This window comes from Mytilus galloprovincialis, chromosome 5 (genome assembly GCF_965363235.1).
Source record: "Mytilus galloprovincialis chromosome 5, xbMytGall1.hap1.1, whole genome shotgun sequence".
NCBI lineage: Eukaryota > Metazoa > Mollusca > Bivalvia > Mytilida > Mytilidae > Mytilus > Mytilus galloprovincialis.
Window position 1 is genome coordinate 86825552 of NC_134842.1, and position 19887 is coordinate 86845438.

General features: G+C 31.1%; 1 protein-coding gene across 2 annotated transcripts in view; it reads right to left on the reverse strand.

Annotated features, from left to right (window-relative positions):
• The window catches only part of LOC143076611 (signal peptide peptidase-like 3), a 45362-nt gene that overhangs the window by 22757 nt on the left and 2718 nt on the right, over positions 1-19887 (reverse strand). Inside the window, exons 2-3 of one of the 2 annotated variants that reach the window (XM_076252431.1) lie at positions 17032-17123; positions 10031-10108 (exon numbers count right to left, since the gene is read on the reverse strand). In XM_076252431.1, the coding sequence (XP_076108546.1) occupies positions 10031-10108; positions 17032-17087 (134 nt within the window). In that variant the 5' untranslated portion in view covers positions 17088-17123. Of the gene's footprint in view, positions 1-10030; positions 10109-12804; positions 12917-17031; positions 17124-19887 lie in introns of those variants that run through there. The other variant, XM_076252432.1, reaches the window with a different exon arrangement.

The window sequence follows — 19887 nt, forward strand, 5'->3', positions numbered from 1 at the left end:
AGGGCCAAACTTTGACCTATAATTGTTTACTTTTTACACATTTGACTTTGAGTTGTCTTATTTGCACTTATACCACATCTTCTTATTTATTTGATACAAACATACTTATCCTTTAGACTTTTTAAAAATTTCATAAAAAAAACAATTCTAGAACTATCCCTAATATTTGTATATATTCTTGATGTCAATTAAATGGGTTCATGCAAAAAATCACATAAAATATAGGAAGTGAGCACTATATAATTGTCTAAACATCCATGATAGGGTGATATTTCCGTCTATAATCTTTTGTTTGGACTTATAATACTTCCTCTGATAACAATTGATAATGTTTACATTTAATCCTCTTATTTAAAGAAAAATCTATGACAATTTCCCAGCACTTATGATGCTTATGACTATAATTGTCTATCATTTATGTTTCCATAGTTTTAATCCTTCTTGAATGTATAATCTTTATTACTTGACTAATTATAAAGAGCTGACTTTTCAGAGATAATAGTTTTCAATTCATCTGAAACAAATTAACTTTGATTTGTTCAGATAAGATCAGAGGAAAAGATATATGATTGTTGAAGGACAAATCATGACCTTCAGTTGTTAATTTCTGTGTCTTGCAGAGAGTTGTCTCATTGGCAATCATACCACATCTTCTAATTTTTAGTTGTATTTGTGACTTTCGATCTGGATAGTTTGCACCTAACCCACTTTAAATTGAATATGAGAGTTGATACATAAACCTATTAAAGTAATATTTACTAGAACACACCCGCAAAATCGCAGGCATTCAAAGCTAGTTTAAAGTATGTAAAGTGTTGTTTTGTAAAATACTGAATGACTGGAGAATTTCAGCAAAAGTATCATAAGTCATACGTTATTGGGGACAGGAAAATTTTTGTTTATCTCTGAACCTTTATTTCCAAAGTTCCCAAATTTTGGTTTTCTATCAATTTCAAAATGAACATACATTTAGTATGTTATACACATTTAAGTAAGGAGCCTGTAATTCAGTGGTTGTCGTTTGTTTATGTGTTACATATTTGTTTTTCGTTCATTTTTTGTACATAAATAAGGCCGCCAATTTTCTCGTTTGAATTGTTTTACATTGTCATTTTGCGGCCTTTTAAAGCTGAGTATGGGGTATGGGCTTTGCTCGTTTTTGAAGGCCGTACGGTGACCTATAGTTGTTAATCTCTGTCAGTCTGTGTCATTTTGGTCTCTTGTGGAGAGTTGTCTCAACATGGCAATCATACCACATCTTCTTATTTTTTGTAATCAATGAATTTTGTAAAAGATTTAATGACTGGAAAATTTCAGAAAAGGTATCAAAAGTTCACATGAATAATTTAAGTGCTTATATATATTCTATATTATGAACATTCATTACTATATAAATAAAGTGTATTTACTTTCAATTCTAAGTTTATTAATCGATCCATGGTGGTCATTGATATAGTATACAGACCCCTCTATTTAATAAACTCTGTGACTGCCATGGGTAGTGAACTTGAAAATGATAGCAGATAAAATTCTGAAAATACTTATTCGTAGTATGTGTATGTTCAAAGTATACAGAAAAATGCAAACCGGAAGTCTAATCTGACTTAAAATTTCGTCCAATGACGGGACAATATCTGGATGCCTTTTTTCTCTTTTTTTTCCAAAAATAACTCAATATGAATAATCATATGAATGGATGATAAATGCGACTATGTGGAAAGAAGAGAAGCGACACACAAAATGAGGGACACACAAAATGAGGGACACACAAAATGAGGTCTTCTTGTTTAATAGTATAGATAGGAAACCCCACTTAACATGCTTAATAGTTTAATTGCTTTATCTTTCTATTTGTAAATGAATATCAAATCTTTATTGGTGTCTCATGTGTATTAGTTTATTTTCATATAATTACCATTAATTCAATTATTGCTTATTCCATGGAACATTAACTATTAGCTGCATGAACATTACAGAAACACAATTTAAGGTCCTGTGTGTGGGATGGAAAAGGGGAGGGGGGGAGTTAGTGAAAAGCTTTATCTCTTAACAAAGATGAGAATACTAGTATTCAATGTTTTTCTATGATGAAAAATAGAAAGATTGATTTTTTTTAAGTCCTTTTTTTTTTCTTCGAAGACATCTTGAAAAATTTCTAAGGATCAACACACATGACAAATGAATTTTTCCGACGTAGTCGGTATAGTTTCGGTTTGTGCCCTTTGAACTTAAGGAGGCTTAAGTATGGCAACACAATATGCATTCTCAAAAATCCTTTCTGTGATTGGACAAAATGCTGTCATGGTGGGTGATTTGGTTGTGTTTGAAAAAACGTCATGTTAATTATATGGTGATGGAAAGCAAATGAAAAACTATAAATATTTGAACTAGATCTTACAAAGATTTATATTTTTATTAAAATAATTGTTTCTCCAATAGCTCTTTGCATCCGTGACAGCTGTTTATTCGGGACAATTATATAATTTTTAATGTAAACTTTGTTGTACGAATGTAGATGACTTTTAGAACGCACCTACGCATGTGAGATTTCCACGGGGTTTTGGTGAATGTAAACAGAAAGATACGAGGACCGAGAATACTGAACACAAACAGAGAAAACGTTATTTAAATGGTATCTTTGTGCTTCTGAAGGTTATCGAAATGATAGTTTTAAACATAATTTATACTCAAATTTAAATATGTCGGATAACTTTTTTAAAGATAGTTCTTGTTAATTCTATTCTTATTGCTATTATTGTTAGTAGTAATGCATGTGTCCAGTTTACATAAAATAACAAACAATGATTCGATCTTTTTTACAAGTATTGACTAATTCTTGTCAATAATCTACACAAATTAGTACTGACAAAGACAATAAATTCATGAAAAAATATGTAACAACATGAAATTATTCGGAGACAATTTTTTTTTTAAATCTGTACTAGCATAAAATTAATCAGACAAAGACAGTACAAAACATCTGTATCAGCTTAAACATGAACACATTTTTTTTTTCAGTTTCATACTACACAAAGGAAATTAATTCGTGAAAATATCAGTGTGTTACACAACAAAATGTTTTATAACAAATTCTAACAAACCAGATGTTACTCAGAACAATGATTGACAGCATTTTTTTATGGGAGTCCAATTTTCAGAAATAAAATATATAAATATCTTTTAAGTATAACAGTTTCTTAATGTCACAAGACCAAATGATCATTAAAATGATAAAATAAAACATCATCATGTGATTCAATTTAACAAAAGAAATTAAATGGGACAGACAAATAAAGAGGTAACACACTATACCTCCAGTTTTTTTTAAGCGGGGGTATAATTACAGATGGTAGTAACCTTGTACTCAAGGTAGAAAACAATAGCTATCTACTATTTTATATCTTTAAATAATTACTTTTTTGAAAAGCACCATTGAACACATGATTTTCTTCAAAGACAAGCTTTTCTGAATTTTTACATCACTTGTAAACCTGAGTAAGAAGTTTTGGTACCGTGGTCAACTTTTATCTAAGAAATGAAAACTATATGGGGATAACAAACACAAACAGGAATAATTGAAACCTATATACACTAAACTGAGAGAAACGATCATACATATATTTTTTTTACAGCTTTTAAATCCATGGCCTTAATTGGTCTCGAAAGAAAAGTTTATAACTTTGTCTCTTTGGCAATCATACCACAATGAAATCTCGATATTCTATTTTCCTTTATGATGTAATGTTGTGCTCTCTAAAAATTCAATTTAAAAATCAAATATTATTGTCATTAAACTTTAGTATGTGATATTTACATAAGATTATAACAGAACTTTTCAAAAACTTAAACATCTTCAATGATAAAGGGGCCTAATAATAAATTTATTCTTTATTTGCTTTTTCAAGGGTTGAAGGGTTGAAGGGTTAAGTTAATTTGTATATTTCTTTAAATTGGTACTTTCTAAAATTGAAAAATTCTTATAATAATATTTTTTAATCTTTATTACATGAAAAATACTGTAATAATGTTAAAAGTACCTTAATAAATTGCTTAAACTAAGGCAAAACCGTCGAATTAAAGACACCCTTTATCTGGGACAGTTACATACATGAAGTACAGGGTTGCATTCAATATTGTAGCAGCTACATAGATAGGTCACAAAGTCCTGCAAACTTTTCATAAAGCAAATGCGTGAGATTTGGCCAAAATTGAAAAGATCAAAGGAAACTGCCGACAAAAAAGGATGAACATGTGCGAGTCTCACGCTAAATTCTTGAGACTTGGCAGCCCTGGGTCACACAGATATTTGTCTAGTACTCAACGTGTTGCTAGCCAGACATATTAGCTGCTAAATAGTTCTTTATAGCAGCTAGCCCTTCCCTAGATCTTCCATCAATTTCTTCATTTTCCATCAACACTTGATGGACAATTGATGGAAATTTGATGGTACTTGATGGAATTCCATCCTAAACCAAAATTAGAGATCTGTGGTATGACTGACAATTATACATTTATATATCCACAAATGACAAGTAACTAATAACCTTACTTTATGTCTTTACAATGTTAACTTATTCTGATTTATGATGTTTATAATATGCTAGATTCTTTTATTTATATTTTGCAGAATTTGCCATCAACTAATTCAACTTTAAGGACAGAGATCCCAATGGGACACTGAACTAAAAGATACACACATGTAACTGGATTACCTATAGAGGACAGAGAACAAATATTGTTTTATGACATCACAGAAAATGCCATATATGGAAAGATTTTCAAATTCCATCTGATGGTCAATTCTCCATCAAGTTTCCATGCATAATTACATGTAATGGAAAATATTCCATCAGTTAAAATGTTCCATCAATTATCCATCAGATGGCAAAAATACCATCAATTATCCATCAGATGGAAATTATGCCATCAGTTTTCCACCATCATGAACACAAATTCCATCAAAAAATTTCCATCAACCATTTTCCATCATTGATGGAAAGTTGTTGGAAAGCTGTTCCAATACTCCATCAAGATAATGGAATTTGTTCCATCACAAAATTCCATCATGTTTGATAAAAAATCTAGGGAAGGGAGGCTTGCTACACGTTCAGTAGTCAAAATTCTATAAAGCCCTATATAGATCTATGTGGCTGCTACAATATTAAATGCAACCCTGGGTAAATAAACATGTTTAACATGCTTTATTATGATAGAGAATTATATCAATTCAGTTTTTTGCCATAGCCTAATTTTCTTTAGCATAATGACATCTATTAGACATGTTATTTCAACCAATTCATCAACTAATATGCTTAACTGTATTGTATTGATTAAATTACAAAACTAAGGAACACAAACATGACTAGAAATTACATTTTAAATTGGTTTTTGCTTTTAATTGGCATTTTCTACTTTCTCTTGCAATTTGAAGGTAATCAGGTTGAACTTATGATGAAGAGAAAAACCTACAACTTCAAAAGACTAATAACTTGTCAATCATACTTTGAAGAAACATACAAGCTCTTGAAATAAAAGATAAGATGCTGTATCTCTATTACATTAAAACATGAAGAAAGAACAACCTCAAGGGATCAAACAGAGGCTTAAGGTCAAACCAAAGACCAAAATCAAATAATGCAACACTTGAAACATGAAAGAGCAAGGGGGCGTAATTAAGTCTGTCATAATATACAGTCTATACAACATAACAAGCTCTAAATTAATTCCCAAGAGTCTTAAGAAGTTTTATTAATTTCAAAAAGAAAATGTGGTATGATTACCAATGAGACAACTCTCCACAAGACAAAGAATAAACAGCTCCAGGTCACTATGTGGCCTTCAACAATGAGCAAAGCCCATACAGCATAGACAGTTATAGAGGCCCTGAAATGGCAAATGTAAAACAATTCAAAAGAGAAAACTGATGGCCTAATTTATGTACAAAATAATGAATGAACACACAGTAACAAAGGACAACTACTGAATTACTGGCTCCTGACTTGTCTCGATACAGAAAAACAAATCCAATGTTCCATAAATTACTTGTTTGGTTTTAAGGCTTTAGCAAGATCAGGGAAATATAATGTAAATCCATAATATACCCCAGCCTTTACAGCTAGCTTCCTGCATCATGTAGAGTAAGAATTTGGTTACCTTAATTGCTTGCTTTGTTTGTATATTGTACATTTGTAATTGGGATAACCTCCAATCAAATTATAATATAATATAAACAGGTTTAACCACTGTTAACTATGCCTACCAATATTGTTTTAGGTTGCCAATCTTATTTACAAAGCTTAGGTTAATGTTTGTACAAACAAAGCAAGCAAGGCATAGTTGTTAATGTCTGTGTCATTTTGGTCTTTTGTGGATAGTTGTCTCATTGGCAATCATACCACATCTTCTTTTTTATAAGGCAAACAAAGTTTTACTCTACAAGCATTAGGAAGTGCCCGGAGAAAACCACCGACCTTTGATAGGAAAACTGACAATCCTAGTCAATTAAGATTGAAGTAGAGTGCACCCGCACGAGTGTGGTTTGAACTCACAATGTTGACTGGCTAGTGATTACAGTAGTAACTAAAGACCACTTGGCCACCGAGGCCCCTGTTGGGGTAATGAATTCATAGGTAAAGTACTGTAGTCGGGTTTTGGAAAGTGAAAAATAATGTCTGAATCTGTCAAATTGTAATGAAGAACCCCTTCACATGTATAACATTGTTGGGTTGATGTTTAGACGAGTTATATATACATGTATATATTGTCCATATTTTGAGTAAGAGCTGATAACTGATAAGAATTTTCTACAATTTTGATGGAATTTGTGCTAACTAAAACTGTATTAAAAAATAATTGAGACAGTGCTGATGCATTTTTTTTTAGTATGTATCTATTGTCTATATGCAACAACCGTGTTCTGGGGCCACAATTAGATACTACAGGTTACTACTACTTAAACAATTGAACGGTTAAAATCACTTTCTATAATTTGTTCCCTTAAAAATCAAGTTTGACTGCCTGACACAAAATCTGTTACTGTTATTAAACATCTGAAATTATTCATCCATGGAAAAAAATGTCCACGTGACAATAAGCAGCAGGTTTTACAAATGGTTTCACAAATGGAAAAGCTATCGAGTCTGTATTTATGGCAACAGATTGAACAGTAATTATTGTTTGTGTTTGTCATTTATTTTACACAAATTTTACAAAGAAATTTACAAATAGGTTTTATATATTCAATTGATAGTTTTATACTTTAGTAAATGCATATATATTTTTTTTTAGTTTCTAATCAAATGTGGTGTTATATGAAGAAAACTTTATAGGCTCAATCTGCAAGAGCCACTGGCAGATCCGAGGAGAAAGGGAGTAACTGTGTTCTGAGTCTCTGTACCTTTTTGAACTAAAACTGGAACTTCCCCTTTTTTTGTTATTATCAATACATTTGAATGTATGTTAAATAATCACACGTCATTACTCATTATAACTATCAATCATAAATAAATAAAAGTACAAAGTAACGGTATGAAATATACCTCTAACACCATAAAACAGCCATAAAAATCATTTTTTAAAATAGCAAAAAGTATTTAAGCTCCAAATTCAATTTATGATTCATTGATCCACTTTGAGGGCTGAAGTACTTTTTTTTTTTTTTTTAAATTGAGATTGTCATGACTTCAGGAACATGAGGAATGGGCAGTACAATGGTTTAAAATTTTGGAATTTTGGAATTAATCATAATTATATTGTGACGAAACTGGACAAGTTATTGGAATAGGATTTTTTCTTTTTCAGGATTTTTTTATGATACACCCTTCTACCCCCCATTCTCAATCTAGTCTTTTTTTCATTGAAAAATTGTGAAAAAAGCCTTATGTGTAAATGCTAAACCTGATCCTAAAAATAACACCCATTCCAACCCCTGTTAAATTCATGAAAACTAGTCAATAACGAGTTGTCATAAAACACAATAGAAACAACCTGGACTTTTTTTGCACCATTCTTTTATGTGTAAAAATATGTTACAAACATGACAAAAATATCTATCTGTTTTTTGCACCAGTTTTTAACGTGTGACAAAAATCTTACTCAGGTATCACACTGAATAGAATTTAATTAAAACCAATCAAGCATAGTTAACAGCTGATGTAAGCATAAAGCTAGGAAATTATTATTTTTATCCTAATTTGAGGACCATTAACAATCAATGGGTTACCAGATGGTATTGATCATATCATTTTAGAATGATAAGTTCACAATAGATATATGCTATAAATGTCTGTATTTGTTGTTATATCCTTAGAAATGTAAACAATTTGATCTTCGCAACCTTGGAAGATATTTTCTGTATGTTATGTATACATGTATTGCTATGCCAAAATAGAAGAATTTCGAAAGAATTTATCAATTTTCCTCTTTAACATTCCTTTGAAACAAATTTTAAGATTATTTCTGTATCTACTTGTTTCAGAAGCTCATTTCATTAATAAAACACTATAGGCTAGCCGAAGCTACAGGTCAATATTTAAGAGTCAAAATCCCTTCAGCCCTTAATGGTGCAAACTTGTAATTTAAGAAGTTAACACTTCATATAAATAATAATTGAATACACACTGCCTTTTGTCAGATCATTCACAGCAATGAAAAGGTTTGTAATTTAAATTCAAAGTTTTAAAGAGAGCTTATTATTTGTTGGAGAGCAACAAAAATTCAACTTCACAGTACTTGATGGAATTTAAATTTCATGAACCAAAATAAACAGATATATAAAAAATTCATCTTTACATTTATGTCTTTTTTAACTCCAATTTATTTTTCCAGATTTTGAATTGTCCTAGCTACTCGTCGTTTAGATGGTATACTGGTAGCCACAACAAGCTTAAAGGTCAAAACAGACTTGAGATTTGGTATAAGCTATTTCTCTGCTATGCATGCTAATTCAAAAGTTGGACTGAATGTTATACACTAATTTTATCAATCAATCCAAATTATTTATTAAAAATATGAATAATTTACCAGTATGTAGTCAAATGCATAAAAGTGAAAATTATTTAACTTTTAATATTTTTTTTAAATGCTACCGAAATCTACCAGCATACGTACACCAGTCTAAATAATGAGCAAATACCATAAAACCCTTTAAATTTTTTTTTTTTGTATCTGTGAACAACCCTACACATGTATGCCAGATGTACTACCAATATTCGTGTATACAACATAAAATTCTGGAAAAACTTATTGCCTGAAGCATGATTAAAACTAATCTAATTATCTTATAGATCTAGTTCCCACAAGGTCTACTTTATTTCCTGGATTCTCAGGGTTTAATGTCCTAATGATATTTCATTGCTTGATGTAATAATTATCAGGACAGATGGTTGAACTGTGGGGTGTCGGATCCTTCTTGTCCATGTAGAAAATGTGGTCTCTGGATTTGTAGATCTAGTCAAACAAAATTTGGTGAAAAAAAAAGAATAGCACATTACTTATACCAACAGAAAATTTTAAAGGTCCCAAAAAAAGCAGACATAAGAGAGAGCCTATGATCAACTTAATTATTTAATCAAATATTTATATACATGATATAGGAGGTTGAAATTTCATTTGACAATTAATTTAGTGTGTTCTCATTAAACTAGCATCCAGTCAGTCAGTCCGGAGTCCTCACAGACCACACAAAAATTCAGGAAGGTGACCACTGAATTTCAATGTAGTGGTCCTATTATCAAAATAAAAGTTTGTGGTCCAGATGGTTTATTCTTGCTTTTTTTTGTTTATCTCACTTGAGTTTAGTATAGCTTCTGACACCCTGGAATCATTTTGGTCTTATCTACTATATACCATGTCATCATGGTTATGCATGAAATAATTGGTAACTAAAATTTTCTTCAAATGCATCGACAGCCTCATTTGAATATGTGTAGTCTTTCTGGTCCTAATGACCACCACAGGCAAGAACAGGAACTCTGATAAAAAAGACCTTAATTAAGACTGGATATCTCTCTACGATTTTTTTTTTACTTACCTAAAGCTTCCGTACACAATCAGTAAAATTGAAATAACAAAAGTTGATAATCTGGACGAGTCCATGATCGACAAGGATCTGAAAACAAATAAATATATAATGTAAATGAAGCTGAAACAGATGAATTTCTGCACATGCTTACAAAACAATATACATGACACTTTTAAATCTGTGTTCATTTTAAAATTTACATAATTTTAACACAAAGAAAATAGTGAATATTGACACGATCAGCAGTCATATTTATTGTCACAAGATGAAATAATTGCGTTCTGTGACATTAGTATGTCAAGCCCAGCATGGTCCATGAAAGTCTACAGATTTGATCCTTTTTCTACATGTTCTAATTGATTGAGCAACATTTTTGTACTTACATATAATGTACATGAATTATCTTAAGAATCAAACTTTTTGTTAATTTGATCCTTTTTTATGTGATTGAACTACTTACAACATGTAAAATGTACATGACTTATCTTATCATAAAGTTGTAAAATACAAGTATCTATCTAAATTAGTAGCTTTAAGAGTCAAACTTTGCTTATATCCTGGAATGTTCCTTGGATAAGAAATAGATAATACTGGTACAATTGTGTCGCAGTATCTGTTAATGATTTGCTCATAAAACCTGCTAACACCCCATCCAATAATGTACACACATATAAATATAGAATATATACACAAATAAGATGTACAGTAGTAAACAGTCGTATTAGACAACAACCCACGAAGATCAAAGGACAAACGCATGAAAGGTTGAGAACAACTGCAATATCTACACATGTCAACATGTCCAACAAACTTTTTACAATTCAGTGGCTGATCCAGAAATTTTCATAAGTGGGGGCCCACTGACTGGCTTAGAGGGGGCCGCTCCCGTCATGCTTCAGTGATTCCCTATATAACAACCAAAATTTTCCAAAAAAAGGGGGGCCCAGGACCCCTAGGCCTCCCCCCCTAAATCCGCCTCTGCAATTGTCATTTATAAAAGTATTATACAGCATCTGAAGGTGGTACCAAACACATCGTACAGGAACTAAAATTATTTGGCTCTTTTAACTTTCATAAAATTTAGATATAATACATACTTTTAACCATGTTGACAAAAATAAAAAAATTTCAAAAAAAAATCATTTGATTAATGGAGGTTAAACAATACAAACTCTTATTCATATCATTGAGAAGCTTAATATATTGAGATTAATACATGGCCTTTTCCATATCAGCCTGGGTATCATCCCGAGACCCCCATATCAGCCCGAGACGGAGTCGAGGTGCTGATATGGGTCGAGGGATGATACCCAGGCTGATATGGAAAAGGCCATGTATTAATCGCTTTATCATATACTTCCAACAATAGTTTCATGTAAGGCAAATAAACAAATGCAATAACTAAACCAGTCAAAAACTTTATAAAGAAGTTATGAATTATGAATCAAATATACTATAATTGTCCAACAACAGCATCACTACCTCCATATATATGTATGGTAACATTTCCTATAGAGGCATTTTGAATCATTGGAAATTTGGAAGAGTTTTACTTTTATGATCATTATTACTCCATGTTTGTTGTACTATAAAGTGATTCTTAATTGTCAATGGCATTTGTTAGCAAGTACTAAACTTTCCCCACAAAAGTTCCCATAAATGTTGACGTCGTCATAAAAAATATCTGACGTCACAATGGAAAAGAAAACAATCGATACCGGAAACACCGGAAGTAACTTGCACGAGAATCACTGTTATGGGTTTTTGCACGAGACGCCCCTGATATGGGTTATCAGCCCGGGTGGGAAATTATGGCTTGTGTACTTCCGCTCATTACACATGTGCAAAAGCTATCATATCAATGCTTAAGTATATATGATAAAGAACATTATAAAATGACAATGTTCAGCTGTTTAAAGAGTTATCTCCCTGTAGTGTTATGTACCACCTTAACTAACTGCCAGACCTTTCCCAAACTGTAACGATCTACCAAAGTGTACAAATTCATTTTACATGCATATGCATAAAAATCAGGCTATACAAACGTTTTGAAATAGCAACAAATATAACTTTAAATTGATAACATGATCAACTAATGTACTGAATCTGTAAATCAAATTTCATTTGACACATAATGAATTATGATAAATACTAGGTGCAAATTTGAGTGTCTTAGTGCATGTAAAGACATATAGATTCTACAACGCCACACCCTGACAAAATTTATATTTTCAAAAGTTAACTATCTATGAGAAATGATTTATAATAATGAAAGCGCTAGCACTATTCCTTTGCTTTGTATGTTTTTTACGTTGTACATGTACTGATAATGTGTTATCGTTTGTTACCCCTATCCTTTCTTCTCTATTTTAAGGGGCACCAGGAGCTTACCCCTTTAGGTCCCAAGATCACTTGTAATCAAATTGAGGTAAGTCTTCCAAGAAAAATATTCCTTACCAAGGCCAAAAGTCAACTTAAATGAGATGTCAGGTCAAAGGTGACTTGCATTCAACTAATTTAAGGGAAAAATGCTAGAAGATGTTTCTATAAAATTGAGAATGGAAATGGGGAATGTGCCAAAGATGTTTAAATTGATATTGCTTGGTAAACCAGATACTGGGCAAAACCAGTGTAAATGCTCACAGAATTAGAGAAATCCACAAAATTAAACTGTAAATGTCTGTATACTAGGGTATTGTTGTAACCATAAATATGAAATCTTAAAAATTAAACCATTTCGTAGACTTTTACAAAACTATTATACATGTATGTATTATATGTACCTCTCTGAATAAGTTATTATCAATTCTTTCCATTCCTCCATTTTCAGTGATAAAGTGTTTTTTGAATAAAGCTTCAAGTATATATTCCATGCAACAACCTTGAACTCTCAATCAAACATTCCTATTAAAATCTTCTACATGGAAGTACTATCTTCACCTGTACTAATGTGTTTTTTTAACCTGTCAAATCATTATCACCTGTCTTATCCCTTAATCTCAATTATTATCACCCACCAGTATCATAATTAGTACCAATTTACACTTCTTTGTATACTAAGTTATCTAAAAGAAGACCTACATGTATATTTACATACATGTAATTGAAAAGTGTCAGAAATTGACATCTTATTTTTTTTTGTGCTAGCACATGTATATTATATGTAACTGGCGTTCAGTTTATAATTTTTTGACAAAATTATTACTGTTGATTTATTATTTTTCTAATGGGATAAAAGTTTTCATGGATTTCATACACGATATTAGATCTTTTTAAACCACCAATTTAAAAGTTTGAAATGAAGTACAAATTATCTATATGTAAGCTGGTTTGCAGACTTTTGAAAAAATCACCAGTCATTACACAGAATATTTTTTTAACTGAGCCATGTAAACCAGTATGAACAACAAAAACCCACAGTATCATGGGCAAACATATAGTATTATTACATCAGTCTTAACGCTGAGTGGCAGCCCTGGCAGCCCAGGCTTGTAAAAATGCTCTCGGGCTTGTAAAAATCATATCTACAGGCCAACAGAACCTAATTAAAAAATTTTAAAAATTAAGCTCCGCACGCCCGTCCTGTAGATTTAACAGTTCATCGTGAAGACTGTTACATAGAGTTCAAAAAGTTAACAATACTGAATTGCATATATTTCTTTTAAAAAATCCACTCACACATACATTTCTAAGAATACATCATGGATCAATTCCATTTGTCTATAGAATTCATTTTTTTTGTAATTATGATTATTCATAGATCACACATGGCAATACAATAGTACAATGAAGTACTAAGTAAACTGTATTCATACTTAACAGGTAAAGAGCTATAAAGTTCAATTTTAATGACATACTGAAAATGTTGACTTTGTTTCACATACAATGTATATATATGTTACATGTATTAAAGACACAAATAAGTTATTCAAATTCAAAAAGTTTTAAAATGGCTGTAGAGATGTATAAATTTGTAATTAACCAGAGAAAAAGAAAAGATGGCAAAAATTTTGAGCAAAAGATGAAAAAAACAAGTATGTTAACTCTTGAAACTCTCTGTCCTTGTCAATCTAAGTGAACTGAGTAGATTTTGCATTTATTGATGATTATGTAAAACATTAAGAACTTTAAAATTATATAATTATGATATATGAATTAAGACCCCCCCTTTCCTCCCCAACCCTGTCAAAGGAATAGGCCTGAATATATATAATTTTCGTAGGTATTAAGGTACATGTATGTAGATCATTCTGAATATATGCAAACAAATAAATTTGCTCTTGGACGATACTTATGAAATAAAAGGTTGGTTTTTTTTAATGACATATTTGTGTACTTAAGTTTTAAACATCTTCTGATAAAACAACCTTTAACTTTATGTTATCAAGAAAACTACATGAAATCCTATAGGAAACAAATGTTGTTTACACTACCATACATGTAACACTTTAAAAGTTTACATAGTTGACTTTATTTGTTCCCTTTAAATTTTGTCAAGTGTTTTCCCCACTAATCCCCTAAATCCATCAATTTATTAATTGGACAATTTTCTTTGTCTGAATTTTGTATAGTCATCAGATATATAAACAATACAAAACACAAAAGTCCTAAGCATGCTTACATAACAAAAATACACAATAATAACACTAAATAAATACCAATGTACATATGTATATATACAACTCGTCCAAACATCAATATATATACATAACAAGGGCTAACACCATGATTGGAAGTTTTAACAAAGTAAATCACCATACCAAAATTAAACCTCATCGATAAAACCCAATTGACAAATAAACTTTAATTTACAGTAAAAACCCTTTACCGGACCACTTGCGTATATATAAACATGTAAATGATGTATCTTTAAAAACATTCAGAGAATTTCCCTCACCAACCCTTAGCTATTTTTCATATCTTTATCAACTTTATTTATTGATTTGATAGTATTTTTATAGTATGATAATTCTTCACACACTTTGCAATCTATATTTATATCTATATTATCTTTATTTAGTAATGTTTCATCTATTCCTATATATACTACAAACAACAAGGTACTACATGTTCTATAAATGAGTAAAAATTTGCATGAAATCTTTTAAGTTCTCTCTGGGACTATATCATTGTATATAGAGAAATGTAATAGTTGCAAGTCTCTTTCTACATATTTCTACATCTCAACCTCAGATTTTATTATAAATCTAAATAGTATCAACATCGTTTGGTCTACACAAAAGTTAGGTCTGATATTAGACATTCATTTTAGAGTTTTATAACTGTATCAATAAACCAATTTTATATACAATTATATAAAGTATGTTCCCTATTGGAATTTAAAAAAACAAGAGTTTTATAACGGTAAAATATAAATCTTTAAAATTTAGATTTTAATAAACATATGTAATACAATATGCGAGACACTCTGTAATTGTCTGTGTAAATAGCTGATTATGTTGTCTGGCCCTTTGACCACTTACACATCCAATGCCTCAGAAACAGTAAATGCACTATACAATAAATCATATAACAAATTTCCTTCATATGACCATATGACCAATAGAACATGTACTCATTTGAGCATCAAGGCCATTGTCACCATATGACCAATAAAACATGTACTCATTTGAGCATCAAGGCCATTGTCACCATATGACCAATAAAACATGTATCAAGGCCATTGTCCAAGTAGACATTTATACATCAATGATCAATGCAAGGCCATTGTCCACTTAAAACATCACTTGACCTAATGACAAAGAGACAACAGCTAATTATAGAAGTTTTTGTCCAAGTAAGATCAACAAAGCCACTTCATTTTAAATCTTGTATTTCATATCTTGTTATAACAAGCTTATAAGTTATAGTAAGTTTAGCTTACATTCATCATGAGTTCAGTTAGAACAGTATATATATATGTTTATTTTTTTCAGTTTGATAAACCCTGTCCCTTTATATTACAGTGTTCATTGTTTTCTTAATTATCAGTGATATTTTTTACATACATGTAATATACATGTAGGGACAAAAAATGTCAATTTCTGTAAATTTTTTGAAAACTTTCAAATTCATACATGAATAGAATTGAGAATGGAAATGGGGATTGTGTCTATGAGAGAACAACCCGACCAATGAGCAAAAAGAATCCCAAGGCTACCAATGGGTCTTCAACGCAGGGGGAAAATCCTGCATCCAAAGACCTCCTTTTAGTTTTAAGACAAGCAATCACTCACTATGGTTACAAGAGCGCAATTATTTGTTTACGTTTTACCGGCAAGTTTTTTACCCCAAGATGGTACTCAGAATAGAATCCTATACGGCTTCTGATTGGTTGATACAGGATTGGAATTACATTTAATCGAAAGCTGATTCAATTAGGTTTGAAAATTGCCGAAAATCATATTCACATTTTACGAAGTATAGAAAATATCTTCAATTTCTGCACGTCGGAGCCATTAAAAATATGCCTTTTTCATTAAGCGAAAAAAGTAGACGATTTTTTTCAACTGCATTTTAGGTCAATTTGAGCCGCATGACCCTATATTTTTTTTGGGTTGTAATGCAAAACTGGCATTTCTAGTAACAGGAACTGCCACCCGTTTTTCCCTAGTTTGTGTAGTCTTCGAGAAAAAAAATACGGAACACTAGTGGTATCCTATGGAAAATGCATTACGAATAATTGCGCTCTTGTAACCCTATGTGATGTAGTCTGAGTAAGTCTTCAAATAAGGCCAAATAAAAAAGTATGTATGGTTCCAGTTACATCTGAAAAAAAGTTAGGGTAGGTAGGTAGGGATTTTTTTTTATTTTTTTTTTTACATTGAGTCTATGGGAGCAACATTCTGACTTTAACAGTGCTTAATGAAAAATTACAATAAAATCTTTAGGGTAGGCTATTTTTAAGCCGAAAAAGTAGGGACGGTAGGGTTACTGGAACCACACATATATTTTTATTTGGCCTAAATGAAAATTTCAAATACATTGTAGTAGAAATAATTGAAACTTACGAGACAGCAGCAGCAGCATCCGTCATTTGTTCCTCTGGCATCACCTGGGGTGGCATGGTTGTGGATGGTTACTCCTAAATTGTCAATGTGTACTACAAAATAAATAACCAAGTAGAAGTACTATATACTTTTTGTAGATTTATATTGTACACATTTTTTTTCCTCAGTTTTATCTCATTCTAAACAAAGATTTCTTTATGCAATGAAGTGAATAAACTTCAAATGTACTTCAACAAAAAATGTGAAGACGGATTACAAACTAAAAAATTTTTTTTTTTTTGTAAATAGTTGAATAATAATATTACAATATTTACATGTATGTATACATCTGGTACAGGGAAAACATCTTTATAAAAAAAAATGTTTCAAGTTGGTACATAACGTATAAATGTACATTGTACCTCATGTTGTACATGCTTTATGACTAAAACTTTATACTGAACAATTGATCAAATAGTTAATATTTTAAGAAAATTGATAAAACACATTAACCCGCAAATGACTTTAACATATATATCCTGTAATGTGTGTGCGCAATTAATGAAATAGATGGAAAAATAAAATATCGAGCACAATGAAAAGATTCTCACAAATTTTTTGGGGCCCTTTGAAGCTTGCTGTTCGGTGTGAGCTAAGGATCCTTGTTGAAGGCCGTACCTTGATGACCTATAATGGTTTAGTATTATAAATTGTTACTTGGATGAGCCAGTTGTCTCTTTGGCACTCATACCATATACATATATCTTCCTATATCTATTATCCAGGAATCAACATCTTCAAACAGGTTTAACCCCATCACTTACTTTAAGTGCCTTTTCCAAGTGAGGAATATGTACATTTAGTTAAGTATGTAGTTGTCTTTCATTTTATGTCTGTCCACTCTGTTTTTCATAAATTGTTTTGTTATGAATTTGTTCGTTAGTTTTCTCAATTGAATGTTTCATTTTTCTTTCACGTCAGCTCTAGGGCCTTTCAAAACTGACTAAATGGTACAAGTTTTTCTCGTTGTTGAAGGTTATTAGGTTGTTTATAATTGCCTTCGTCCATGGCCACTTCATTTGAACTTTGGTTAGATACATTTTTTTTAATTTGTCTCATTGGAAATCATACCACATCCATGACATCTCCTTAATTCAAAATTTAAAAATTTAAACTGGTCTTAACATTTTCTTTATATAAAAAAGAAGATGTGGTATGATTGCCAATGAGACAACTGTCCACAAGAGACCAAAATGACACAGACATTAACAACTATGTATTACAGGCAATACAAATGATACATGTACATTGTAAGTCAAAGGATGTTATATCCAGGAATTGTGGCCTAAAATTTTTTTTTAACTGGACTAAATGAAATACTAGTCTAAGTTTGTTCATAAAACAGAACTGAATATAAATGATAAATAACTTTCCTGAAATATTATGCATTGCTGATAATTATGTGCAAGATTCTTCTTCTAAAAGACTTTACCAAGTTTTACCTGTCCTTTATAGCTACAGTCAAATGTTATAACATACTTAATGTCTTATAGATATGTACATGTATATATATTAACTATATTTATATGTACATGTATTTTAAGTAAAACAGATAGAAAATGTACATATTAAATCCTGTAGCTATACATCATAGAGCTCAGTAAAAAGGTTCATTAATAATTGACCTTTCATGAGACATTTACCGGTACATTACTAACCAAGCAACAACTATTTTCTTCAGGGTAAAAACAGTTTTTTCCAGTTAACTTTTACATATACAATGATATATATTATCTTATTTCTCACCCAGATTAAATAACGTATCCTCCATTCATAAAATAACTCCTGCTTCCCAACTCGATGTTTTAATACATTGTATTTCAAAAAGAATTCAATGAAATTTTAAAGAAGTGATGTGCAATTTTAATTTATAACTAATTGTTTCAACCCGACAATTGAGTGATAATTCTGTAAGATAATCAATTGTTTAACATCAAAATCTGTTGTTACGCTACATACAGTTGTCAACACATTTTGAATAAAAATAATTTTATGTAAAAATTGTATGTTTTAATTCTATCAAAGTGCAGCATGTTGCTTTAGAAACATTTCCTCATTTGAATTGTTTTACATTTGTGATTTTGGGCCTTTTATAGCTGACTATATGTTACGGGCTTTGCATATTGTTGAAGGCATCATGCGTACAGTACAGTGACCTGTAGCTGTTAATTTCTGTCATTTGGTCTCTTGTCAGTTGTGGAGAGTTGTCTCATTGGAAATCATACCACATCTTCTTTAGTATTTTTACAGTTGAGTTCACAATGGCTCTCATGCACAAGACACATTCTTTTTGTATCCCCATATAATATACATGTATGTACAATGTACAAGAAAATCAAAAGTTAAATAAAACCAAAAGGAAACAACCCAAACAATGTTCAATCCTTCCAAGTAAATTTTTCCTGAGGCCGCGTGAAGGGGATGAAACTTCATTACACATAACATCTCTCAGATCTGTACTTAATGTCTTTTTGTTGTGCATAACATTATTTCCTCTTTCCGAGGTTGCTGCTCTAAAAGACCCCTGTGAAAAATCTATCACTTGGGCAGTATGATAATCAACATTGGGATTTCTGGCACTGTAACTACCATATTGACGTCAATGTACACGTTGTATACGTCAATGTACCAGCAATCGGAAAATTGCAACAAAACCACCTAATAATGTGAACTGCAAAGTTTGGTGTAAGACGACTGTACAAACATGTCATGCATCGATGTACGGTTAGTATGGATATACATTTGTACAAGTTACATGTAATTCTTACATGTCAAAAAACACATATACATGTCATACCAGTTATAAATCAGCTATTA